The 27,713-nt window shown below is 49.7% G+C and overlaps 4 protein-coding genes across 4 annotated transcripts; 1 reads left to right on the top strand and 3 right to left on the bottom strand.

Moving 5' to 3' along the window:
* Positions 1-990: 990 nt before the first annotated feature.
* LOC140001210 (olfactory receptor 14A16-like) lies at positions 991-1,974 on the bottom strand. The gene has a single exon (XM_072032381.1). The coding sequence runs from the start codon at positions 1,972-1,974 to the stop codon at positions 991-993; it is 984 nt and encodes a 327-aa protein (XP_071888482.1).
* A 5,899-nt stretch (positions 1,975-7,873) lies between these two features.
* On the bottom strand, positions 7,874-8,809 carry LOC119714882 (olfactory receptor 14C36-like). Its single transcript, XM_038171978.2, has one exon. The coding sequence runs from the start codon at positions 8,807-8,809 to the stop codon at positions 7,874-7,876; it is 936 nt and encodes a 311-aa protein (XP_038027906.2).
* Positions 8,810-15,887: 7,078 nt separating this feature from the next.
* Positions 15,888-16,502, top strand: LOC140001211 (olfactory receptor 14C36-like). Its single transcript, XM_072032382.1, has one exon. The coding sequence runs from the start codon at positions 15,888-15,890 to the stop codon at positions 16,500-16,502; it is 615 nt and encodes a 204-aa protein (XP_071888483.1).
* A 10,251-nt stretch (positions 16,503-26,753) lies between these two features.
* Positions 26,754-27,713, bottom strand: LOC140001212 (olfactory receptor 14C36-like). The gene has a single exon (XM_072032383.1). The coding sequence runs from the start codon at positions 27,711-27,713 to the stop codon at positions 26,754-26,756; it is 960 nt and encodes a 319-aa protein (XP_071888484.1).

A 27,713-nucleotide genomic window follows, 5' to 3' on the forward strand; every position in this document is an offset into this window, starting at 1 on the left:
TGGGATGGGGGAGAGAAACGGGAAAGTGAAGCCTGTGAGTTGAGATAAAGATAGTTTAGTAAGACAGGAAAATAATAATAATAATAACAATTACAATAATAACAATAATGATGATAATAGTATTACTACTAATAATGTGTACAAACAAGTGATGCACAATGCAATTGCTCACCACCCGCTGACCGATGCCCAGCCTAACCCCGAGCAGTCCAGCCCTCCTCCCCATGGCTAGCCACCCCTATCTATTGTTTAGCATGACGTCAGGTGGTATGGAATACCCCTTTGGACAGTTTGGGTCAGCTGTCCTGGGTCTGTCCCCTCCCAGCTCCTGCTGCACCCCCAGCCTGCCCGTTGGCAGGACAGAGTGAGAAGCTGAAACATCCTTGGCTTCGTGTAAGCACTGCTCTGCAACAAGTAAACATCAGCGTCTTACCAGCACTCTTCTCATCCTAAGCCAAAACATAGCACCCTACCAGCTACTAGAAAGAAAATTACCTCTTTCCTAATTGAAACCAGGATATCTATCCACCCTGTATTCCATACCATTTATTTCATGCTCAGGTTCCACTCCTTACAAGACCACATCCTGCTGCTGACCATGGCCATGGCTCCAGGGAAGCAGCAGCCCTGACCCCAAGACAGCATAGAGGCAGAGCCCAGTGGGCAGTGAGGGGCAGCCCAAAAGGGCCACCAGGGCTGCTCCTGCATGTGGCAGCTGGGCTCTTGGCCCTGAGCCCCTCCTGCATGCTGGAGCTGCTCCCCCAGCTCCAGAGGTGGGAAGAGACGGCAGCTGAAAGTGGTTAATTTATGCTGGATTCTTTATTTTTTTTAGTTACATGGCAGAGCCAAGTTCTATAGTTACATGGCAAAGCATTTGGACAAAAATAAAAAGAAATAATTAACAGATAGGAAACACAGAATATCATTAATATATGATAATCACAAATTTCAGAAAATGGTATAAAAGGAAAATAATAAGAAAAGACTGTTCTAACATATTGTCAGAAAAACTTTGAGTCCGGTTAGGACTTTGGGTTCATTATTTAGATGAAAAAGCATGTATCCAAAGAGTTTCTGCAAGGCATTCCTGAGCTCCTGGTTCCTCATGCTATAGATGAGGGGGTTCATGGCTGCAGGAACCACAGAGTATAGAACTGCAACCACGAGGTCCAGGGACTGGGAGGAGATGGAGGGGGGTTTCAGGTAGGCAAACATGGCAGTACTGACAAACAGAGAGACCACGGCCAGGTGAGGGAGGCACGTGGAAAAGGCTTTGTGCCGGCCCTGCTCAGAGGGCATCCTCAGCACTGCCCTGAAGATCTGCACATAGGACAGCACAATGAAAATGAAACAACCGAATGCTAGACAGACACTAAGTAAAATAAGCCCAAACTCCCTGAGGAACAACTTTGAACAGGACAGCTGGAGGATTTGAGGAAGTTCACAGAAAAACTGATTAAGCTCATTGCCTTGGCAGAGGGGCAGGGAAAATGTAGTGGCCGTGAGCAGGACAGCATTGAGAAAGCCACTGCCCCAGGCAGCTGCTGCCATCTGGGCACAAGCTCTGCTGCCCACGAGGCTCCTGTAGTGCAGGGGCTTGCAGATGGCAACGTAGCGGTCGTAGGCCATGATAGTAAGGTTATAATATTCTGCTGATATGAAGAAGAGAAAGAAAAAGACTTGTGCAGCACAGCCTTGATAGGAGATGGCCCTGGTGTCCCACAGGGCATTGGCCATGGCTTTGGGCAGAGTGGTGGAGATGCAGCCCAGGTCGAGGAGGGCGAGGTTGAGCAGGAAGAAGTACATGGGCGTGTGGAGGTGGTGGTCGCAGGCTACGGCGCTGAGGATGAGGCCATTGCCCAGGAGGGCAGCCAGGTAGATGCCCAGGAAGAGCGCGAAGTGCAGGAGCTGCAGCTCGCGCGTGTCTGCGAATGCCAGCAGGAGGAACTCGCTCACTGAGCTGATGTTGGGCATTTCCTTCCTTTGGACACTGTCGTCTATTGAAGAGAAGGAAGAAAAATGTTGGAACAGACTTCTCTGAGCACTCTGAGCACACAGATTTCTCTCAGGGAAACCTATTGCATCTCATAGAATTCCCCCCAGCCCGAGTCTCTCTCTGCATCTCTCCTTCTTGAGCTGTGGCTGGTGCTGGCTGTGAGCGGCACTGGGAGCAGGCACAGCTGTGAGCTGCAGAGGAGTTGTTCAGGCAGTGCAGCAAGAGGGAAGCACGAACATGAGGGAAAGTCAATTTCAGTCCACCTGTGGTATCACTGAGCTTTGCAGTCATTTTGCAAAATCTCATCCACCACAGTGTAGAGCAAGGTAGGATTTGCTTTCTTTTCTTTTCTAATCCTTAGGACAACAAACAAGCTTAGGGGTTTCTCTGAGAAGAAAGTAGAGACAGTTGAGAGCACAGAAGCCCCAGTCCAAGTGAAGCTAGCCAGAATCCTCACCTTTTCTGCTGGTGTCTGATCAGGATCTCAGCCCTTCCCTCTTTCCCAGGATTGTGGAGAGCTCAATCCAGCTGCCCATCTGACAGACACCCATCAGCACGGACATGGCCTTAGTATGGAAGTGTCCTCTTCTTGAGGTATCTGGATAAAAGAAGGATTCCACAAGAGAGCTGCATCCTCTTGGAGAACAGTCTAGAGCACAGGAGGATGCCCCATAGAGTTCAGATGGTTATCTGAAAGCTGGGGTGTCCCAGCATCCCAGCTGCATCCCCTGCAGTGTCTGCGGGAAGACTTGATCATTCTGTTCTTGGTTTATGAGAAACAGCCATGCTATGGAACTCCAAGGGGCTTCTACCAGAATTCTTCACCTCGCACTGCAACCCAGCAGGACTCTCAAAGCCTACTGCATTGCCCACTGCCCTCCCAGAAACAAGACCCAGCACGAGACCCTTCCAGGACCTGCAGCTGCATGGCCCTGCAGCCAGACCCTTACCTTGTCAAGGGCTGTCCACATTTCTCCTGCAGGCAGCTCTCAGCATCCTCCCACTGCCAAGTGCCTCCAAGCCCTCTTTCCTTTTCTTCTCCCTGTATCTGCCTCTGTGTCTCTTTCCTACTGCACTGGGCAGAGGAGCTGCTCCTGAGCACAGCTGGCTCTCTGCACCAGGGCCCTCTTGCCAGCAGCTCTCTCTGTCCCACGAGCCTGGCCCAGCTCAGCAGCACAGCACCAGCCCAAGGCACTGCAATCACCCCTCTGGGGGCTTTGCTGATGAGCCCACGAACCTCAGGCACTCAGAGACAATTGAAGACATCTCTCCAGAAGGCCAAGTCAGAGGCAAGTTTCCTGCAGTGTCCCCCTGAGGGCCAGCACTCACACAGCCTCCCTTGGAGCTCGTTAGAGCAGAACCCTGGAGGCAGTGAAGACAAGGAGACAAAGGCAATGTGAAGATGACACTGATGTGGAGGAAAACTGGATGTGTGTCATCAAGTACAAGGGCCAGGCCTCGACTCCAAGTGCTTCGGAAGGGAGATCCTTTCCTTGACAGGTTGCTCAGGGCTCTTTGTGGGGCAGTAGGAGATGGGGATGTGCATGGCCAAGTGCAGGAGAATGGTACGACCCCTGCCTGGTTTTTAGGTGAGGGCAAAGAGGCAATGAGGCCATAGTGCTTTAATGATCATCTGTCTCCTCCTAGGTCTCAGTGACAGAAACAACAGTCATAGCCATGGACACAAAGACCTGGTCCTGTTGGGACTTTCAGCCTTGTCACAGCCCTCTACCCTGTCTATACATGGCTTTGCTAGGGACTCTGAGACCCCAAAACATCTTTTCTTTTTGGCTGCAGGCCCTTATCTCTGTGCTGTCACAGCAGATCTGAGCTGAGCGTGGTAACTCAGATCTTCTTGGTGGCCATGCTCCTCGTAAGGCAGCTCTGTAGGAAGCTGGCCTGGTTCCTCGTGAGCAGGCACCGCTACTCGTATGGCATCCCTCGTTGTAACCAGGGCCTCCTCCTCCTGGCCGCTACTCACTCAGCAGGGTCCCAATGTGCAATGTCAGCAGGCAGACAGTTCAACCTTAGTGGAATTGTGCTATCTCTGACCAGACAGCAGCAGCAGCAAGAGTTGCAGAGAAATTTGGATAATTCAGGAGTAACCAGTGGAATGGAATTGCAGCACAGTCACAGAAGGGTAGGGGATGGAAGGCTGTCAGGTTCCACATTTGCTGTGCTTTCTTCTCATGCATGCTGTCAGTGTCTCTGGAATCGTATCCTGAATGTTATGGGGCTGTGCAGGTCAAAATTAGATGGGCCAAAGCCCATCTGGGGCTCAATCCATCTGTTACTGTCAAAGACAATAAAAATAAATAAATAAATAAATAAAACTACTTTAAATGAAGGAAGATTAGGGAGAATCATAATGCTTTATTGGAATTTGGGGGAAAAACATGGAGACAAGGGATGAGACACTTAATGTCTTCTTTGCTTCTGTTACTAGCAGCAAGACCAGTTGTTCCCCTGGATATTTCTTCCTCCTCATGGCCAGTGCCATACTTCCATTGTACACTTTGTGGCATTTTTTTCTCACGTGCTCTTTCCTACTACCAAAGAAAGCTCTATCATGGTGGAAACCACTTTTGAAGTAGGCATCCCTACCCAGCAGGCTCCTTGCGGCCTCTCAGCCAACCAGACACAAGTCACCTCAGCAGCAGCTTCCAAGCCAGGGGCCTGCTGCTGTCCTTGCAGCTTCTTGGCTACACACAGCCAAGCCTTGTGCCTGCTGGTGCCCACTCATGGACTCAAGCAGAAGGGACAGGACAACCCATCTGGGGGCCTTCTTTCTGCCTGGGTCCTCCTGGCTCTGGAGGCAGAGAGGATCCCCCAGTCAGCATGCCAAGCAGGTGCCTTCTGCTGGCCTAGCAGGGCCACTGCCAGATGTCAGCCCAAAAATGCAGCTCCCAGGGAGAAGTCAAGGCTGACCTGCCACCTCCAGACAGAAGTGACCTCACAGTCCCTGCCACAGTCAGATTCCTCCTGCTGGGGCAGGAGATTCTGAGGCAGAGCTGAGCTCCTCTGAGTATCCCCACCCATCTCCTCCTTGTGGCTCATAAGCTGATCATATCAGGGTGAGCAAGAGACTGAAGATAAAGGGAAGCGGCTATAGGCTGTGTTTTGGCTTGAAGGGATACTTTGAGGTCAGGCATAAGAATAGTGGATTCCTGTCAGGGTGTGGAGTAGCATTTATGTTTGGGAATTAATGGCACTGGTTAAAATATGGGAATGGCTTTACATGACTGTTTTAAGCCAGCGTTACAACAGAATCAACATTGCCTGAACATTCTATCCTCACAGAAATCATTAATTTCTGCTGGCCAAACTCCTTTTCCCTCCCTCAAATCTCATATCTCTCTGGCCAGGCTTCTCCTGACTTCCCCATATCAGTCATCTTCATAGGGGCAACTTTATGATGGCTTTCATGATCTCAGAGTATCTGTCTCATATCTGTTGGCTACTCCTTTCTTGAGACTGACATGGCACCTAAGTCAGGGTGGTGAAGAACACAAAGGCTGTAGGTGAACCCTGCACAATGTGCCCAGCAGCTCTTGTACCACCCCAAAATTTTGTTTCCTGCCTCCAACTTCTGGATACGGAATGCCTTCTTTGCACCCAGGCTATTTCCAAACCCTCATGCATGGTTCAGTTTGCCCCAAGCGTCTTGGAGGCAGTGGCCCGCTCTGTGTCAAAAACTGAAAGCAGTCCTAAGGGATGACTTCAGGCAAAAGCTGACACCTCTGACATGACAACCCCTACCCAAGAGCTCTTCCTCTCTGCAGCCTACCAGGTACTTAGAAAGAGCCGATCTCAGAAACTACATGCACAGCAAGTGCCTTCTGCTGCCCTAGCATGGACACTGGCAGATGTGAGCCTAAAGGCTCACATCACAGATCCCAGCCAGGAGTCAAGGGTGACCTGTCAGCTACTTCAGAAAGAGCTCAACTCACAGGCCATTTAACAGCCATTCGCTTCCTGCTGGACTTAGTGCTTCTGATACACCACTGAGCAAATAATACCACACCTACAAAACACCCCCTTTCTGGGCCCGGACCTGCCCAGGTAGAAGTGATCTGGTTGTGATCCTCCAAGCTCATGGCACACCTGCTGGGCTCCCAGCCTCTCTGACGCACAGGAGCCAGTCCCGTGCCCGTCCCGGGATATGCTAGGGAAGGATGAACCTTGCAGGCAATGTTCTAGCACCATTCCATGTTAGCAGTCTGTCAGCTCCTTGTGCACAGTGAAGATCATGTTCGTATCCAGAAGCCATGAGCCTGTAACTGGCTTAGAAGACAGGAGAAGTGGCCTCCAAGCCTCAGTGCCAGCCCCAGCCCCAGCCCCAGCCGGTGCTGCTGCTCTGCATTGCGAGGGGGCTGTGGTGTCCGGGGCACGGGGGCACTCTGCAGGGCTGTGCTGGGCAGGCTGGGAGGCACACCCAGCTCAAGGGGTCACTGCCATTGCCCCAGGGCTGCAAGGAATCACTCACCAGGCTCCTTTGCTGGGGCTGCTGCGTGCCCTGGGGCTGCAGAGCTCTTCCCTGCCTGCTCACACCAGACTGAGCACTTGAGCTCTGGTCAGCCCACCTCGGAGGAGATCTCCCCTTAGGAGGGAAGTGCTGCAGTGGAGGCCAGCTGTGCCACTGCCGTGCCCACTGCCTGTCCCTGCCTGCAGTCCCAGCACAGCCCCACAGCAGCACTGGCACCAAGGAGCAGCCGGGCTCAGCAGGAGAGTGGTGGCAGTGGCAAAAGAGCAGCTCTGCATGCCCCAAGCACTGGTGCTCCCTGGCCGTGCTGCTGGGATGGGACTCTTTTCCTCTGCACCCTTGCACACGGGCACTGCCCCTGCAGAGCCAGGCCTGGTCTCAGAGGAAGGGTGTCAGACAAATAAGCCTATTGAACTTTAACTTCCTTAAGGTTAAATTCACAGAGAGCATGGCTTCACATGCACAGAGTCTATGAGCTATATTCAACAGATACATCCATATCATTTTAGTGGGTGCTCATTAGCTGAATTAATGTAACAATAATATGCACTAACACAACCACGAAAAACAAACAAACAAACAAAAAAAGAAACACAAACAGGTATACTGGCTCTTCCTCCAATTATTGACATTGCAAGTCATGTGCAGAAGCAGATCAGACATTTCTTGCATCCAAGACACATCTAGTCATTAATTTCCACAAGGCATCCTTAAGCTACTGGCTCCTCATGCTACAGATGAGGACATGTTCTGCTGGAGGCACCACTGAGTACAGAACTGCCACCACCAGGTCCAGGGATGGGCAGGGGATGGAGGGGGCTTCAGGCAGGCAACTATGACAGGCCTGAGGAAGACGGACACCGTGGCCAGGTGAGGGGGGCATGTGGAAAATGCTTTGTGCCGTCCCTGCTATAGAGACGACAGGACTGTCACCTAGATACACAAGGTCTAATCCAAATACACTGCTCCTTTCTGTGGCAGCTGGGCTCTTGGCCCTGAGCCCCTCCTGGTTGCTGGGGCTGCTGCCCCAGCTCCAGAGGAGATGGGAAGAGAGGGATACTGAGACCAATGAGTTTCTGATGGTATCTTTATTGTCTTTATCTACCACGGAAGCCTGGTTCTCTATGTATGTTAGAAGATGTGGTCAAAGCAAACACAAAATGTAACATTTAGAATGGTAAGAATTACATTATTAAAAACAAAATAAATTATTTTTACAGTTCTAACAGAGAAAAATAATTTTTAAAATATCGTATCATTTTCCCAAATAACATTTTATTTCTGTTAGGATTATTATTAATTAAAATGTTTTGATAGCACTAGTAATGATAAAAATGATATGATATAATATGAATCAAAATTGCATCTTATCAGAAATACATCTTCTGAACACATCACTGATGATCAAGAAACATGTATTGAAGAAGTTTCTTCATTGCATCCTTCACCTCTTGGTTCCTCATGCTGTAGATGAGGGGGTTCAGGGCTGGAGGCAGCACCGAGTACAGAAGTGCGACCACCAGGTCCAAGGATGGTGAGGAAATGGAGGGGGGCTTCAGGTAGGCAAACATGGCAGTGCTGACAAACAGGGAGACCACAGCCAGGTGAGGGAGGCACGTGGAAAAGGCTTTGTACTGGCCCTGCTCAGAGGGCATCCTCAGCACAGCCCTGAAGATCTGCACATAGGACACCACAATGAAAACAAAACAACCAAATGATAAAGAAACACTAAACACAAGAGCCCTAACTTCCCTGAGGTAGGTATCTGAGCAGGAGAGCTTGAGGATCTGAGGGATTTCACAGAAGAACTGGTCCACAGCATTGCCTTGGCAGAGGGGCAGGGAAAATGTGTTGGCCGTGTGCAGGACAGCATTGAGAAAGCCACTGCCCCAGGCAGCTGCTGCCATCTGGGCACAAGCTCTGCTGCCCACGAGGCTCCCGTAGTGCAGGGGCTTGCAGATGGCAACGTAGCGGTCGTAGGCCATGACGGTGAGGAGATAGTACTCTGAGACAAACAAGAAGAATAAAAAGAAGACTTGAGCAGCACATCCTCGGTAGGAGATGGCCCTGGTGTCCCAGAGGGCATTGGCCATGGCTTTGGGCAGAGTGGTGGAGATGCAGCCCAGGTCGAGGAGGGCGAGGTTGAGGAGGAAGAAGTACATGGGGGTGTGGAGGCGGTGGTGGCAGGCTACGGCGCTGAGGATGAGGCCGTTGGCCAGGAGGGCAGCCAGGTAGATGCCCAGGAAGAGCGCGAAGTGCAGGAGCTGCAGCTCGCGTGTGTCTGCGAATGCCAGCAGGAGGAACTCGCTCACAGAGCTGATGTTGGGCATTTGCTGCCTTTCATCAAAGGTACTGCATACAAGGAATCATACAGACTGTTAGGGGAAATTTCCCCAAACAATGCTTTCTTTTCTCATTAAAGCCTTCACATTATCTTTCTTTCAAGGTAACCTTTCTGTCTCTCCGTGGTTGTAGCCCTGCTTTGTGCTTGCTGAATGTCCTGTACACAGCACACAGCCACACAGATCTACTGCAGTGGAAAATGTCGTTGCTATGGGCAAAAACCTCTGCCAGAAGTCACTTCCAGGAGGGTTGCTCTGTCCATCCCCTGCTGCCCAGCTGCTGGCTGCTTACAGCACTCAGCTGGAGGAAGGCTGCACTCAATGGTTGTGCTGAAAAATCACATCTCCTTGTCTGCAGGTCCTGAAGAACAGCTCAGAAAAGCTGTGGTGCAGCCTGTAAGCAGAGAGAAGAGAAGGGATATTCTCAGGTTTGTCACTAAACTGTTTATGTCTCAGTTGAAAGCAGTAGAAGCTCAGTCACCAGTGCAAATCCAACCACTCTGTTAACAGAGAGCCTGCCCCACAATCAGAGCAGGAAGAGGCAGGCAGAGAGTGCAGAAAGTGCTTTCTCTTTGCAGGCAGCCCCTGCACTGCCCTTCCTCTGCCCAAGCCCCTGGGCTCCCAGGCAGGCTGAGTGCAGGGACCCTGCTCTGCACCACAGCCCTGGCCACCCCTGCCTGCACCCCCGGCTTCTCCTTCCTCCAGGAACTGCAGATGCATTGCCCTCCAGCCAGAGACTTACCGGGTTCAGGGCTGGGAAGTGTTCTCCCCCAGTGAGCTCTGTGCATCCTGCCACTTCTGCCTGCCTTTAAGCACTCTGTCTCTGCAGGCAGTGCCCCCAGCCCTGCTGCGCTGTGCAGAGGAGCTGCTCCTGGGCACAGCTGGCTCTCTGCACCAGGGCCCTCTTGCCACGAGCTCTCTCTGTCCCTCAAACCCATCCCAGCTCAGCAGCACAGCACCAGCCCAAGGCACTGCAATCAGCCCTCTGGGGGCTTTGCTGATGAGCCCACAAACCTCAGGCACTCAGAGACAATTGAAGACATCTCTCCAGAAGGCCAAGTCAGAGGCAAGTTTCCTGCAGTGTCCCCCTGAAGGCCAGCACTGACACAGCCTCCCTTGGAGCTCGTTAGAGCAGAACACTGGAGGCAGTGAGGACAAGGAGACAAACGCAATGTGAAGATGACACTGATGTGTAGACAAACTGGATGTGTGTCACCAAGCAGAAGGGCCAGGCCTTGACTCCAAGTGCTTCGGAAGGGAGATCCTTTCCTTGACAGGTTGCTCAGGGCTCTTTGTGGGGCAGTAGGAGATGGGGATGTGCATGGCCAAGTGCAGGAGAATGGTACGACCCCTGCCTGGTTCTTAGGTGAGGGCAAGGAGGCAATGAGGCCATGGTGTTTTAGTGATCATCTGTCTCCTCCTAGGTCTCAGTGACAGAGACAACAGACATAGCCATGGACACAAAGTCCTGGTCCTCTTGGGACTTTCAGCCTTGTCACAGCCCTCTACCCTGTCTATACATGGTTTTCCTTGGGACTCCGAGACCTCCACTTTTTTCCTTTTTGGCTGCAGACCCTTATCTCTGTGATGTCACAGCAGATCTGAGCTGGGCGTGATAACTCAGATCTTCTTGGTGGCCATGCTGCTCATAAGGAGCTCTGTAGGAAGCTGGCCTGGTTCCTCGTGAGGAGGCACCACTGCTCGTATGACATCCCTCATTGTACCCAGGGCCTCCTCCTCATGGCCACTACTCACTCAGCAGGGTCCCAGTCTGCCCTGATGTGTGGCATTCCTCTTCCTCTGGTATAGGACTGGGCTCTTCTCCGTGTGAAAGTCAAGAGTTTTCTGAAGTCAAAATCCTGCTATTTCTCAAGGTTCACCCACAGTGATGCTCCATTCTGTCAGCTCTTAATGTCAGCAGGCAGATGGTTCAACCTTCATGTGACTGTGCTATCTCTGTCCAGACATCCGCAAAGCAAGAGTTGCAGGGAAACTTGGATAATTCAGGAGTAACCAGTTGAATAGAATTGCAGCACAATCACAGAAGGGCAGGGGATGGAAGGCTGTCAGGTTCCACATTTGCTGCGCTTTCTTCTCATGCATGCTGTCAGTTTCTCTGTAATCGTGTCCTGAATGTTATTGGGCTGTGCAGGTCAAAATTAGAAGAGCTAAAGCCCAGCTGGAGCTTAATCCATCTATTACTGTCAAAGAAAATAAAAATAAATAAATAAATAAATAAAACTGCTTTAAATGAAGAAAGATTAGGGAGAGTCATAATGCTTTATTGGAATTTGGGGGAAAAACCTGGTGACAAGGGATGAGACATTTAATGCCTTCTTTGCCTCTGTTACTAGCAGCAAGACCAGTTGTTCTCCTGGATATTTCTTCCTCCTCATGGTCAGTGCCAACATTCCATTGAACACTTTGTGGCATTTTTTTTTCTCTCCTGCTCTTTCCTACGACCAAAGAAAGCTCCATCAGGGTGGAAACCACTCCTGGAGTAGTCATCCCAACCCAGCAGGCTCCTTGCGGCCTCTCAGCCAACCAGACACAAGTCACCTCAGCAGCAGCTTCCAAGCCAGGGGCCTGCTGCTGGCCTTGCAGCTTCTTGTGGAGACACAGCCAAGCCTTGTGCCTCCTGCTGCCCACTCATGGACTCAAGCAGAAGGTACAGGACAACCCATCTGGGGTCCTTCTTTCTGCCTGAGTCCTCCTGGCTCTGGAGGCAGAGGGGATCCCCCAGTCAGCATGCCAAGCAGGTGCCTTCTGCTGGCCTAGCAGGGCCACTGCCAGATGTCAGCCCAAAAGTGCAGCTCCCAGGGAGAAGCCAAGGCTGACCTGCCACCTACACCCAGAAGTGACCTCCCAGTCCCTTTCTGTGACACGTTCCTGCTGCTGCCCTATCAAGTGCAGAGACAGAAATGACCTCACAGTCGCTGCCACAGTCACATTCCTCCTGCTGGGGCAGGAGATCCAGAGGCACACCTGACCTCATCCCAGCATTCCCAGCCGGCTCCTCCTTTTCGCCTCAGATCTGATCAAATACCTTTCACCTCACTTCCAATGCTGTGGGACTGCTGCAGGACCTCACAGTCCCTGCCCTGCCCTAAGGGGACAAGCAGCTGAAGTTAGGGGATGTTGAAGATGAGATTTACTGTGTCTTGTTGGAGAGCTTTGCGGGTTAGGTGTTTATTGTAACATTTAGGGATTAGAGGTCCCCTTTCTAGGGATAAGGGAATGGTAGGGCTTTGACAGAGGGTTTGGTGTTCTGCTCAAGATGCCTGCTGAAGGTACAGGGGAACAGCAAGCTTTTCAGGTTATTGTTTTGTTTAGTTCTTGTTTGGGGGCTAGGGTTAAGGCTGGCATTTTAATCCTTGGTTAGGCTTAATCATCCTTCTGCTCGCCCCCTTAGTAGAAGATGGGTTTAACATCTGTCTTTTCCAAGTTCTGAGGAACGTCTTTTTGATCAATCTGTCCTTTCCAAGGTGTTTGAGATACGTCTTATGACAACGTCTGCAGCTCCACCAGCACATCTCTCACCCTTCCCATACTACCTCTAAGCAACCCTAGGATTGACCAGGGGGATAATGAAGGTTTCTGAAAGTGCTTGGTTACAGTCTCTGAGGAGGACTGTTCTGTGCTTCACATGGAGAGTGATGGAGTCATAGAAAACAGTGACACTCATGAGGACAGAAAAGCAGGTGGGTGTCCTGGTTTCTGTTAGGACAGTGGGTCAGGCCTTGGGCCTGCCAACACAGGACGCACACACGTGAAAACTGTATGGGAGGGAAGAGGAAGATGGGATCCAAAATGTAGATTATAAAAGGAAAGAACATGAGTATCACTGTGGCACTGCAGGAGAGCTCCAGAAATGTTGCAAAACCACAGAAGGTGTCTGTGACACTGGGGCCACAGAACTGTAGCTAGGAGGAGGAGAAATAATTAGTGTACATGAGAGAAATTCCCCTGCTTCAGGTACAGCTGCCTTCTGGAGTCAGGCCTTCCAATTCTTGAGCCTTGCAGAGAAGAGGGATGGCATACAGCCCAGGGCTGACCGTAGGACATGGTCCCCAGCAGGAAGCACTGCAGTCATGCAGAAGGTGCAGCTGAGAGTGCTGCCACCTCTGTGATCAAAGGGGGTGCTATCCCCAGCCAGGAAGCTGGACAGCATCTGGTGCAGGGTGCTGGAGCTGTGCAAGGAGGACAACTCTCCTCAAGGAAGAAGTCCACGGGCATCTGCAGGTGTTTGTTGGCAGGCACCAGCACAGTGATGAGGGTGTTCCACATCCCAGTCACCGTGCTGGATATATGAAAGAGGAAGAGATTTGTGTATGAGTAGAGGTTCTTGTAGATGAACAGCTGGGAAAACTCAATGAATGGTGCCTTAGTGTCTCATTCCCTACATGGAAATATTTTAGAGCATTCTGGTCCCCCCTCTCTTGTTAGGACACCAATGAGCAAGATGTTAGGACACCAATGAGCCAGTGGGTACATACCACTGTAGTTTTGACTGTTTGTCCATGGAAAGACTATGAGAAAATGGGATGGAAAGATCTACTTCCACCTAGAGGCACGGATACATGAAGCACAAGGAAAACCTTTTGCAAAAAGTGATTCTTCTGAGAAAATTGCTGCTCCAGCAGGCAGGCCTCCAAACAGTGTAATGAATACTATGAGCAAGACGAGAGAGGCCCTGTCTCAAGCCAGGGGGAGGGAGAGGATAATCGAGTCTATTGGACTTTGAGGATTATTAGCCTGACAAATCAAACCCAAGAGTTAACTGTATTGGAGGCTGAAGTGAGTCTAGCTGGGAAGGAGTGGCAAATGCAACCCATTGGGACTTGCCTGGAGGCTCTGTGCAACCTTGGCATAGACTACTTCAGGAAAGGATACTTCAAAGATCCACAAGGGTATTGGTGTGCTTTGGCATAGCTGCCTTGGAGATGAAGGACATCAAACAGTTGTCTACCTTGCCCACTCTCTCACAGGACACTTCTGCTGTGGAGGTGTTGATGGCCAATGAACAACAGGTGCCAATCGCTACCACAACAGTGCACCTGAGGCAGTATTCCACTGACAGAGACTCCCTGACTCCCCTGCATGAGCTGGTTCATTGACTGCAGGGCCAAGGAGTGATCAGCAAGGCTCTCTCACCCTTTAATAGTCCCATATGGACAGTGTAAAATTCTAATGGTAAATGGAAGATAATGGTGGACTTCTGTGGCCTGAATGAAGTCCCACCACCACTGAGTGCTGCTGTGCTATGCATGCTAGAACTTCATTCAGTATGAACTGGAGTCAAAGGCAGCCAAGCGCTATGCCACTATTGATATTGCTAATGCGTTTTTCTCCATGTGTGAAGGCCACACTTTGCTTTCACAAGGAGGGTCGTCCTGTCCACCTAGAATCTGGTGCCCCAGGGCTGGAAACAGACCTAAAATTTTCAATGGGCAGATCCAGACTGCCCTGGAACAGGTGGAGGCATCTGAACACCTCCAATGCACTGATGTCGTCATCACATGGGGCAACACAGATCAAGAAGTGTTTGAGAAAGGGAAGAAAATAGTTCTAATCCTTCTGAAAGCTTGTATTGACCTAAACCAAAGTAAGGTCAAGGGACCTGAACAGGAAAACCTAGTCCAGGTTGGCCAGGTTCAGGGGAACCTCTGGCTGGGGGAAAGTTGGGAATCAGTCAGTGGCTGATGAGCAATTGCATTGCGCATCACTTGCTTTATACATTTCATCGTCGTAGTAATAAATTGCATTATATTGTATTGTTATTGTTACTGTTATTCTTATATCTTCATTTTCTGTCCTTTTACACTGTCTATATTTCAACAAATAAGCTCTCGTGTTCAGAGAGGAGCAGTCAGTGATGACATCAGTCTGCTTCAATCAGCACACCCCAGCAGAGAGCCTTCTGCCTTGGGGAGCTGTCAGCCCTGAGGCCTTGGGGACACCTCGAGGGAGCCCAAGGGCACAGAGCAAGCGATGCCATGGTCGGGTGCTGTGCTGCTGAGCTGGGCCGGGCTCCTGGGCCCAAGGGCAGCTCCTGGCAAGCGCTGCAGAGAGCCAGCTGTGCCCAGGAGCAGCTCCTCTGTGCAGCGCAGCAGGGCTGGGGGCTCTGATCGCAGCTGGCACGCGGAGAGGACAGAAGGAGAGAGGGCTTGGAGGCACTGAGGAGCGCAACATCAGAGGGCAGCGTGTGGTAGGACACATCTGCAGGCTCCTGACACCGTGAGGCTCTGGCAGCAGGGCCATGCAGGTGGGGTTGCCAGAGGGGTCTTCTACAGCTGGCACATCCAATGGCTGATAGCATCTGTCAGGATGGGTCTCTCTGTTTCTCCATAAAGGAGTGGAAGATGCTTTAGAGAATGGCATTTATAAGGGGTCATTTTCAGAAGAAGATTGAGGCTTTGTTTATCTGAAGGAGAAGACATTTTTTTCTTTTTTTTTGGTTCAGTGCTTTCCGATTCCTGCACTGAAGAGGAGGCAAGTTTGAGGGTAATTTTTTTTCAGGATTGTACAGGAGACTGAGAATCCGAGCATTGCACAGAGAGATCAGAATGGAAACAATGAGATTCTGACAGGTTCTCCTGTAAAGACAGAAGATCACCTGGGGGGTGTGCTAAGATAGGGAATATGTTTTCCTCATTTAAGTCTGTTCTAACTTTGATCTACATTCTCATCTTCAACAGGCAGCTGTGCTTAATGTCAGCAAATGCCCAACAGCAGCTCTGTGAGTGAGTTCCTCCTGCTGGCATTCGCAGACACGCGCGAGCTGCAGCTCCTGCACTTCGCGCTCTTCCTGGGCATCTACCTGGCTGCCCTCCTGGGCAACGGCCTCATCCTCAGCGCCGTAGCCTGCCACCACCGCCTCCACACCCCCATGTACTTCTTCCTCCTCAACCTCGCCCTCCTCGACCTGGGCTGCATCTCCACCACTCTGCCCAAAGCCATGGCCAATGCCCTCTGGGACACCAGGGCCATCTCCTATCAAGGCTGTGCTGCAAAGGTCTTTCTGTTTGTCTTCTTGATTGCATCAGAATTTTATCTTCTCACTGTCATGGCTTACGACCGCTACGTTGCCATCTGCAAGCCCCTGCACTACGGGAGCCTCGTGGGCAGCAGAGCTTGTGCCCAGATGGCAGCAGCTGCCTGGGGCAGTGGCTTTCTCAATGCTGTCCTGCACACGGCCAACACATTTTCCCTGCCCCTCTGCCAAGGCAATGCTGTGAACCAGTTCTTCTGTGAAGTCCCCCATATTCTCAAGCTCTCCTGCTCAGATTCCTACCTCAGAGAAGTTGGGGCAGTTCTGTTTAGTGTTTCTTTAGTCTTTGGTTGTTTTGTTTTCATTGTGGTGTCCTATGTGCAGATCTTCAGGGCAGTGCTGAGGATGCCCTTAGAGCAGGGCCAGCACAAAGCCTTTTCCACGTGCCTCCCTCACCTGGCTGTGGTCTCCCTGTTTGTCACCACTGGAATATTTTCTTACCTGAAGCCCCCCTCCATTTCCTCGCCATCCCTGGACCTGGTGGTGGCATTTCTGTACTCGGTGGTGCCTCCAGCCCTGAACCCCCTCATCTACAGCATGAGGAACCAGGATCTCAAGGATGCAGTAAAGAAACTGTTTCCATACATGCTTCTTAAGCATCCATTATGTGTTCAGAAGATGTATTCTTAATACTATGCAAATATTTTGATTCATACTATATCATATCATTTTTATTGTTACTAACGCTATCATGACATTATAATTAATAATAATCCTAAAATAAATAAAAGAGTATTTGGAAAAATGACACAACATTTTTTAAATTATTTTGCTCTGTAAATATTTTAACAGTATTTCATTTTGTTTTTAATAATCTTATTCTTAGCGTTCTGAAAGTTACATCTTGTGTTAGGTTTGACCACATCATCTAATGCACATACAGAAGCAGGCTTCCTTGGTAGTTAAAGACAATAAAGAACTCAGCGGAAATTCATTGGTCTCAGTTTCCTTCTCTTCCCATCTCCTCTGGAGCTGGGGGAGCAGTCTTAGCATCAAGGAGGGGCTCAGGGCCAAGAGCCCAGCTGCCACATGCAGGAGCAGCCCCGGTGGCCCTCGGGGCTGCCCCTCACTGCCCTCTGGGCTCTGCCTCTCTGCTGCCTTCGGGTCGAGGCTGCTGCTTCCCTGGAGCCATGGCCATGGCCAGCAGCAGGACGTGGTCTTGTAAGGAGTGGAACCTGAGCATGAAATAAATGGTATGGAATAAGGGATGGATAGATATCCTGGTTTCAATTAGGACAGAGGTAATTTTCTTTCTAGTAGCTGGTAGGGTGCTATGTTTTGGCTTAGGATAAGAAGAGTGCTGGTAAGAGGCTGATGTTTAATTGTTGCAGAGCAGTGCTTACACCAAGCCAAGGATGTTTCAGCTTCTCACGCTGTCCTGCCAACGGGCAGGCTGGGGGTGCAGCAGGAGCTGGGAGGGGACAGATGCAGGACAGCTGACCCAAACTGGCCAAAGGGGTATTCCATACCATCTGACATCATGCTAAACAATAGATAGGGGTGGCTAGCCATGGGGAGGAGGGCTGGACTGCTCGGGGTTAGGCTGGGCATCGGTCAGCGGGTGGTGAACAATTGCATTGTGCATCACTTGTTTGTACACATTATTAGTAGTAATACTGTTATCATCATTATTGTTATTATTGTAATTGTTATTATTATTTTCCTGTCTTAATAAACTATCTTTATCTCAATTCACAGGCTTCACTTTCCCGTTTTTCTCCCCCATCCCAGAGAGGGAGGCGTGAGGATGAGTGAATGGCTGTGTGGTGTTTAGCTGCGGTTGGATTAAACCACAACACCTGGACATGAGAGTTTTGATCTTTGGGGGTGGTAAGAGGGCAGCAGAAAATAATGATTTCGTAGAGGGAAGAATCATCATGTAATGTAGATCGTGCGGTAACACTGACTTGTACAGTCATATATGGCCCTAACACTATTTTAGCCGGTAGTTTTAATCCCTAAATCTAAATACTCCTCCAGCACTTTGACAGGAATCCACTTCTGTAACGCTTGAACACAAAGTATCCCTTGAAGCAAAATTCACCCCATAGCCCCTTTCCCTTACCTTTACTCTCTTGCTCACCCTAATCTCTGCCCTTAACACTAGTATTAAAATGCTCTATTTTAACCTTGACTTCTAGGCAGATGTGAAAATGAACTAAACCACAGAGCCTGCCCATACCCTAACCACAGAAGAACACCAAACCTTCCCATTAAACCTTTGTTTACTCTCTAACCCAGAAAGGTGAGCCCCAGTCCAGTGGGAACTAGAAAGCAGTCAGCTATGCCTGAGGATCTCCCTACCCAGCAGCAGGAATGTGACTGTGAGGTCACTTCTGTCTCTGCACTTGATAGGGCAGCAGCAGGAACGTGTCACAGAAAGGGACTGTGAGGTCACCTCTGTCTGGAGGTGGCAGGTCACCCTTGCCTTCTCCCAGGGAGCTGCACTTTTGGGCTGACATCTGGCAGTGGCCCTGCTAGGCCAGCAGAAGGCACCTGCTTGGCATGCTGACTGGGGGATCCCCTCTGCCTCCAGAGCCAGGAGGACCCAGACAGAAAGAAGGCCCCCAGATGGGTTGTCCTGTCCCTTCTGCTTGAGTCCATGACTGGGCAGCAGGAGGCACAAGGCTTGGCTGTGTGTAGCCAAGAAGCTGCAAGGCCAGCAGCAGGCCCCTGGCTTGGAAGCTGCTGCTGAGGTGACTTGTGTCTGCTTAGCTGAGAGGCCACAAGGAGCCTGCTGGGTTGGGAATTCTACTTCAGGAGTGGTTTCCACCCTGATGGAGCTTCCTTTGGCAGTAGGAAAGAGCAGAAGAAAAAACTTCCACAGAGTGCACCTTGGAAGTTAAGCCAATTGGCCACAAGGAGATAGAAATGTCCCTCAGGGGGTTGTGCTGTAGTGCCAGAGGTCATCCTCTGATTAGACCATGGCTTTGTGTTTCAAGGAACAGCTGGTGAGTGTTGACAAGACATGGGTTAAAGCAAGGGATGAGAGCACAGTGTTGAACAGAGATGGGTGTCTGCAGACTTCAAGGAAATAGGGCAAAGTGTGGGACAGCATAGGAAAGCCTGCAGAGGAGAAGGCAGAGGGTACTGGTAAAAAGGGAAGGTGCTAAGAACCTTGAGATATTTGTCTCCTTGGCTAGAGCTTATGAAGAGAGATGTTATACTCTTTGCAATAGGGCCTCATTGATTCCTTACAACCCTGTACAGCACCTCAGAGGTTACATACCAGTGTTATTCTCTTGGTATCATACTGCCCACTACATGCCACAGACCCCAGGAACAACCTTGAGCCAGATGTGGGGGTGCAGGATCTCCTGTTCCAGTGGCTGGGGTCAACCCTTGGCCCTTCTGCATCACCAAAACCAACCAAGACATTTCTCAGCACAGTGCTTTGCCTGTCTGCAATCATGGCCTCCAATTATCTGCCCTAACACATCCCTGGGGAGGCTTTGTTATTAACAGCCCTCAGTGGGGCCCATTCATACTCCAAGTCACTTCAACTTTTCCTTCTGACTTTACTTTTTCTAGCAGTTGCATCATTCACCTCTCAGTACCTGAGCTTCATAGACTCAGCACCAAAATCCACCATGGAACTCATTAAAATGCAGAAACTCCTAACATCTCCTCCATAGTTTTCTTCAAGTCTTCACAGCTTTTGCAGCTAATTGCAGAGCTTGCATGGCGTATTTAAAGTAGAAGATTTAAAAAAGCACCTAATAAAAATATCTTCTGTTTTTAAAGGGTGAATTTTGCTGCGTTTCAGTTTTGAGAATCATTCTCCTCTTGCTATTCATCCAGGGTGACTTCTTTGGAGAACTCCATTGGAAGGAAAGCTGAATCTGGAGGTCTGACACCTCCTCTGCCAGCAGTTGTCTTTGTCCCTGTAACTGCAGCCCAGCCTACCATGTGAAACCCTTTCTAAGATAAGTCAAAGGTTCCTTGGGAACAATAATTAAAATAAAATAAAATAAAATAAAATAAAATAAAATAAAATAAAATAAAATAAAATAAAATAAAATAAAGTTTGAAATGACCATTGGATCCTGAGAAATTCAGCCTGAATCTCAGTAGACACCTGGACATCCATGGACTATCTTGGGTCATCTGTGGAAAACTCAGGGTGAAAAATAAAGAAAATATATCATTATTGGCTGTAGCTGTGCCCATGAGATTGGCCTCATTGGGGAAATTGTCCCCTTCCAGACACAGAAACCTAAATAGAGTATAGTGAAGAGAGCTGCCCAGTCAGTAGAGTAGGGCAAAGTCCTACTTCCTGTGCTATAGATGCAGAAGGCAACAAGAATTGCATTGTGCCTGACAGTACTGTGGGACGTGAAACCCAGGTCAGGCAACTTTACCTTAGTGCTGACAAGTCCATCACTAAACCATGCTACCAAGCTCTACATCTACACCTTGGCTCTCCAGTCAATGACCCAGCTCATGGATGGCAATCAGGTCGTCTCGGTTAGTGCGACGCTGCCTCAGGTCCTCCACCATGGTAGCCATTGGCACCTGCTGTTCTTCAACCCTCAGCAAACCCTCAACAGAAGGATTCTGTGGAAGGCCAAGCAAGGTGGACTTGAAGAGAGTTAACTGTTGTGATCCCTGTGTCACTCCATAAATACAGGTGGGTTCTGACTCTTTGTAGCTTGATGGCATCAGGGTACACTGTGCACCGGTGTCTAGTAGAGCCAGATACATTTTTGGGTGTGATGTGTCAGGCCACTAAATATACACAGTCCAGTAAACCTGACTGGCCCTTTCCTCTGTGCCCCCGCCTTGGCTGGAAGCAGGACCCCTCCAGTCCTGCTCATAGTATTCATTGCTGTGTCTGGTAGATGGCGCACTGGAAAGCATGTCCCATCATGGCAGGGGAGAGGTCACTGAGAGCCAAGGGATACATTTCAGTGCAGGAGTTGGGGCCAAGGAGTCAAGGAGTCAAGGCAGTGGGTTGGGGGAGGACAGCAGAAGCAGCCCAAGAGGTGGTGCTGCTTGTGAGGACACGTTTGAGGCAGCAGCCTGAGTGGGCAGCAGCTGGAGAACAAGTCCTACGAGGAGCAGCTGAAGGAGCTGGGCTTGTTCAGCCTGGAGAAGAGGAGGCTCAGGGGCGACCTTATTGCTCTGTGTAAGTACATTAAAGGAGGCTGTAGCGAGGTGGGGGTTGGCCTGTTCTCCCTCGTGACTGGTGACAGGATGAGGGGAAATGGGCTAAAGTTGCGCCAGGGGAGTTTTAGGTTAGATGTTAGGAAGAGATTCTTTACTGAAAGGGTTGTGAGGCATTGGAACAGGCTGCCCAGGGAGGTGGTGGAGTCACCATCCCTGGAAGTCTTCAAACGATGTTTAGATGTAGAGCTTAGGGATATGGTTTAGTGGGGACTGTTAGCATTAGGTCAGAGGCTGGACTCGATGATCTTGAGGTCTCTTCCAACCTAGAAATTCTGTGATTCTGTGTGATTCTGTGTGCAGGCGAGGGGAGGCCAGGAAGTGCATGCCAAGAGCGCTCCTGCCAGCAGAGCCAAGGCCGGGGCTGAACAGAAGGGCCCAAGGGCAGAGGCAGACTGCAAGGGCCATGCTGAGCTCCTTGCCCCTGCAGCAGCCGCCCTGGCCCTCAGCAGCCTCCAGCCCTGCTGCGCTGTGCAGAGGAGCTGCTCCTGGGCACAGCTGGCTCTCTGCACCAGGGCCCTCTTGCCAGCAGCTCTCTCTGTCCCACGAGCCCGGCCCAGCTCAGCAGCACAGCACCCGACCATGGCATCGCTAGCTCTGTGCCCTTGGGCTCCCTCGAGGTGTCCTCAAGGCCTCAGGGCTGACAGCTTCTGAAGGCAGCAGGGTCTTTGCTGGGGTGTGGTGTTTGAAGCAGACTGAATTTATCACCAACTGCACTTCTCTGAACACAGGGGAGATGACTTTTACAAGGGTGATTTGTGCTGTTGGACTGTGGTTGTCAAACATGTTGTGCTTTAACCTGGTGGGCAGCTCAGCACCACACAGCAGTTGGCTCACACCAGCCTCCCGCCTCCAAATGCTGATGTGTTGAGATAAGGGCAGTTTAAAGGACTGAAAGGGAAGAGAAATAATAATAGTTGCTGTTTTGTTATTGTTATTGTTATTGTTATTGTTATTGTTATTGTTATTGTTATTGTTATTGTTATTGTTATTGTTATTGTTATGTACAAAGCAAGTTAAACACACTGCAATTGCTCATTACTGACTGATGTCCAGCCTTTCCCCAACTGGTAGAACAGTGTGGCAACCATCTGCACCTGCTCAGTCAGTGGCACTTACTGAGGCTCAGTAAGCACAGACCAAGTCCCAGCACATTCCAGTGACTTGTGTCCCTTTGGAATTGCCAAGGTGAGAACACATGCTGTTGAGGTTGTGATGAGGCAGGGGTCAGCCTCTTCTCTCAGATAACTAATGGTAGGACTCAAGGAAATGGCCACAAGTTGTGCCTAGGGAGATTGAGACTACATATTATGAAAAATTAGATTATATATCACGAAAACCTTTTTCTCCCAAAGAGTAGTCAGGTACTCTGAGACAGGTACTCGGATATAACAAAAGCCATCAGAAAGCTGATCCCAGTTAGATGACTGTTATGGGGAGGTCAGGAGTAGCCTGGCCAGGAGAGATGTCAGATTGGGGTGAGGGAAGAAGAAGTGAAGAAGAGCTCGAAAGATTACCTTTGGAGAGGTAAGAGGGTAAGAGGTAATGTTGATGCTGCTGTAACACTGACTTCAAACAGTCTTGTATGGCCCTTACACTATTTTCAAGAGTAACATTAATCCCTCAACCAAAACATTAGTCGACCACCTTGACAGGAATCCACTATTGTAATGCAGAACTCAAGGTATCACCTGAAGAAAAACTCAGTGCAGAGCTCCATTCCCTTACCTTTACTCTCTTGCTCACCCTAATCTCTGCCCTTAACACGAACATTAAAATGCTCTATTTAACCCCAGAATTCTTGCCATACCTAAAAATAAAACCTTTAACTGTAATGCTTGCCCATACCCTAACCAGAGACCTGACACCACAAGAAGAACACCAAACCCTCCAACTAAACCTTCGCTTAATCTCTAACGCAGAAAAGTAAAATCTAGTCCCTAAGAGACTAGAGAGAGTTTAGCTCTACCTCAGCATCTCCTGCCCCAGCATAAGGAATGTGACTGTGGCAGGGACTGTGAGGTCACTTCTGTCTCTACACTTGGTAGGGCAGCAGCAGGAACGTGTCACAGAAAGGGACTGGGAGGTCACTTCTGTCTGGAGGTGGCACGTCAGCCTTGACTTCTCCCTGGGATCTGCACTTTTGGGCTGACATCTGGCAGTGGCCCTGCTAGGCCAGCAGAAGGCACCTGCTTGGCATGCTGACTGGGGGATCCCCTCTGCCTCCAGAGCCAGGAGGACCCAGGCAGAATGAAGGCCACAACATGGGTTGTCCTGTCCCTTCTGCTTGAGTCCATGAGTGGGCAGCAGCAGGCACAAGGCTTGGCTGTGTCTCCACAAGAAGCTGCAAGGCCAGCAGCAGGCCCATGGCTTGGAAGGTGCTGGTGAGTGTCAATGATCTGACCTTAGCTTCGTTTTTCAAGGAACAGCTGGTGAGGGTTGATGAGACGTTGGTGAAATGATGGAAATGCTGGGATGAGAGCAAGGTCGTGAACAGAGATGGGTGTCTGCAGACTTCCAGGAAATAGGACAAAGTGTGGGACAGCATATTAAAACATGCAGTGGAGAAGGCAGAGTACTGGCGAGAATGGAAGGCACCAACAGCCTTGTCACTTTGGCTAGAGCTTATGAGAAGACGACATATAGTCATTGCAGTGCAGCCTCTTTGCTTCCTTGCAACCCTGAGCAGAGGCAGGGCGGTGTCAGACCAGTATTCTTCTCATGGTTTCACACTGCCCACCACATTCCTCAGACCCCCAAGAGAAGTCCTGAGCCAGACAGGGGGGTGCAGGATCTCTCCTTGCAGTGACTGGGGTCAGGCCTTGGACCTTTTGCTTCACCAAAACCAACCAAGACTTTTCTCAGCACAGTGCTTTGCCTGTCTGTAACCATGGCCTCCAAGTATCTGCCCTAACAAGTCCCTGGGGAGGCTTTGTTAGTAACAACCCTCAGTGGAGCCCATTAATACTCCAAGTCACTTCAACTTTTCCTTTTGAGTTTGCTTTTTCGCACAGTTGCATCATTCTCCTCTCAGTACCCAAGTTTCATTGACTCTGCACCAAAATACACCATGGAACTCATTAAAACACAGAAACTCCTAAGCAGCCATATCTCTCCCACCATTTTCTTCAAGTCTTCAAGTCCTGTTCAGCTAATTGGAGAGCTTTCATGTTGTAGTTAAGGGGGAAGATTTCAAAGAGCATCTAATAAAAATCTTTCCTCATTTTAAAGGTTGAATTTTGTTGTGTTTAAGGTTAGAGCATCATTCTCCTGGTTATATTGGTCTAGGGTTTCTCTTTCGAAGCTGCAATTTAAAAAAAAAAATAAAAATAAAAAACACAGTTCAAGTTACTTATTTATTGCCTCCAGTGATGTTTACCTTCCCAAAAGGATGACTGTACATGATGTATTTTACAGTGATTTAAGTAATTGTGTTAATATTAATCCATATCATACTAATTCAGTGATAAATGATGAGGGTCTTACTAAGGAAACCATTACAAAGACTGCTGAGAGATGGGCGACCTTGAACTCACTGAAACTCCAAGCAGCAACTGGGTCACTGAGAATGGTCCGAATGATTAAATGGTAAGAGGAGGACAAACCAGGAGAATGATGGGAAGTGCATAGGTCCAGACAGGCAGCTGGAAAGGGGGCATTCAGCAGGGTCTGTGTAATCAAGATGAGTTTTGTGCCTGGAAGATGAGGGAGGGAGCACACTATAAAAGGAAAAGCGATGACAATGCAACTACAGGTGAACACCAGCATTTCTTCTCCTGGGATGAATATGCAAAAAAAATATGAAAAATCACATTTCTTCATGATAGAAATTACACTTCACATGAGGCATTTTACAGAAAGGATTGAGTCTTTTGAGCTGATGAGTTGTTGCTTTATTATTCAAGTACTGAAAAAAATACTGGGTATTCTGGCAGAGCTTTGCTGCCTGACCATAAGCAACCAGGGAAAACCTCCAGTGGCCCCGTTGTGTTTGAGGCAAGTCCCTGGACTGGCATATGTCAGAAAAGACCTGCAGGAAGGCAGAGCCCTTTGGGAAAATCAGGTGAAGACAGGTGGAGTTAACAGGGCACCTCCACTGCAAGCAGTGCTCTTTGTTCCTTTAACTGCAGCCCGGTGCAGCACAGGAACACCCCTTCAAAGACAAACCTCTTCTTCAGTGGGTTCCTTGGATTGACCTAGATCTGAAATGGCCACTGGAAACCTGAGATACTCTCCCTTACTTAAACTAGACACTTGAACATCTGTTGATGACCTTCCTGGGTCATCTTTAGCAAACTCAGACTGAAAAACTCAAGTATAGCATGCTTGAACTGGCTGAGGCAGGACCCATCAGCTTGCCCCACTTTGCAAATGGCCCCCGTCCATCTAACATTTTGAAAGCAACAAATACGGAATGACCCGTGAGGTCAATGTGCAGAGTAAGGGAAAGTCACACATACTGTACTGGAGTAGCAGAAGGCAAAAAGCATTGCATTGTGCCTCAGAGTAGTCAAGGAGACCTAATCCAGTTCATCCATGAGGAAAAGCAGAGAGAAGGACGTTGAGTTTGGCCTAACATGAAGAAGGATGTGCATCACTGGTGAAGGAACCGTCATTTGTGCCATCACCCATGTGAATTACACAAGCACCACAACATCTAATGGTAACCTGTCTGCCCCGGCTTGGTATTCCCACAGGGCAGTGGAAAGGGAGCCGACGGCCAAGGGACACATCTGAGTGTGGAAGGTGGGGCCCAGCAGAGACAAGGAGTCAGCCTTCCCTCCCGTGCTCCCAGGGCACAAGGCTGCCTCCTGCCCAGCTCACTGCCCACCATGAACGTCCAACACGGCTGCTTCCCAGGTTGGGCCTTGACTAGGGTCAGTCTCCTGCAGGGATAGAAAATGGCCCTTGTCCTTGTGGCTTTTTATGAACTTCCTGTTCTTGATCATCCTTGATCTCTTTTTACTGAATACAAAGGCCTCGGTGACCATTTTGCTTCTGACCAAGAAAACATTTCTACTTCATCTCTGTCTGCTGCTATGAGCTGTCTGTGAGACATGGATTTGCTATCAGATCTTTTCCTCTGATAGTCTCAGCAATGCCCAGTGATTGGACAAGACATGGGAATTGCACACAGGAAAACACTTTTACTGTGAGCAATATCAAGAACTGGATCATGTTTCCAATACCAAGCACTCGATCAGGTTTCTCCAAAAGTAGGGGAGTCCTCCTCAACTGGAGATACACCAAACCCAACTGGAAATGGGCCTGGGCTGCCTGGTGTAGGTGTCCATGCGTGGCTAGTGGGGGTGGCTTGATGGGCTTTGGAGGTCCCCTCCAAAGACTGCAGAGAGGGAGTGCCTGCCAGGGCAGACAGGGCAGCCCCAAAGGACACCAGGGCTTTCCACCACTTTGCAGCAGGGATCTTCATCCCACAACCACTGCTGTACCTGAGAAGAGTTTATGAGAAATGAGATCCACAGAAACTGCCTACCTGCTGGTTCCTTTATTTAGTTAGCTACAAAGAGCTTAACAGCACCTCTACATGAGATCTTTGGGTGAGAAGAAATGTTAGAAGGAGACAGAGGAAGAAAAATATCTTAAATGTATAAAATGAAATTATAAAATTATTTAAAATATTGGTATGATATTGAAAAGGATGAGCATTTTTTGAAATATATGAACAAAGGTGTTTCTGCCTTCTCCAGGTATACTTCAGGGAATCAGATGCAGAAGACCAGTTCCTTTTTGAAATACTGAATATTGCAATAACATCCTCAGTGCCTCCTTGAGCTCCTTATTCCTCATGCTGTAGATGAGGGGGTTCACTGCTGGAGGCACCACCGAGTACAGAAGTGCAATGACAAGGTCCAGGGATGGAGACGAAATGGAGGGGGGTTTCAGGTAGGAAAATATGCCAGTGCTAATGAAGAGGGAGACCACAGCCAGGTGAGGGAGGCACGTGGAAAAGGCTTTGTGCCGGCCCTGAGAAGAGGGCATCCTCAGCACTGCCCTGAGGATCTGCACATAGGACACCACAATGAAAACAAAACAACTGAAGGCTAAAGAAACGCTAAACACAAGTGGCCCAATTTCCCTCAGGTAGGCATCTGAGCAGGAGAGCTTGAGGATCTGGGGAACTTCACAGAAGAACTGGTCCACAGCATTGCCATGGCGGAGGGGCAGGGAGAATGTGTTGGCCGTGTGCAGGACAGCACTGAGAAAGCCACTGCCCCAGGCAGCTGCTGCCATCTGGGCACAAGCTCTGCTGCCCAGGAGGCTCCCGTAGTGCAGGGGCTTGCAGATGGCAACATAGCGGTCATAGGCCATGATGGTGAGAATAGAATATTCTGCTGCTATAAAGAAGAGAAAGAAAAAGACCTGTGCAGCACAACCTTGATAGGAGATGACCCTGGTGTCCCAGAGGGCATTGGCCATGGCTTTGGGCAGAGTGGTGGAGATGCAGCCCAGGTCGAGGAGGGCGAGGTTGAGGAGGAAGAAGTACATGGGGGTGTGGAGGCGGTGGTGGCAGGCTACGGCGCTGAGGATGAGGCCGTTGCCCAGGAGGGCAGCCAGGTAGATGCCCAGGAAGAGCGCGAAGTGCAGGAGCTGCAGCTCGCACATGTCTGCGAATGCCAGCAGGAGGAACTCACTCACAGATCTGTTGTTGGGCAT

The sequence above is a fragment of the Anas platyrhynchos genome, chromosome 39, assembly GCF_047663525.1.
Source record: "Anas platyrhynchos isolate ZD024472 breed Pekin duck chromosome 39, IASCAAS_PekinDuck_T2T, whole genome shotgun sequence".
Taxonomy (NCBI): domain Eukaryota; kingdom Metazoa; phylum Chordata; class Aves; order Anseriformes; family Anatidae; genus Anas; species Anas platyrhynchos.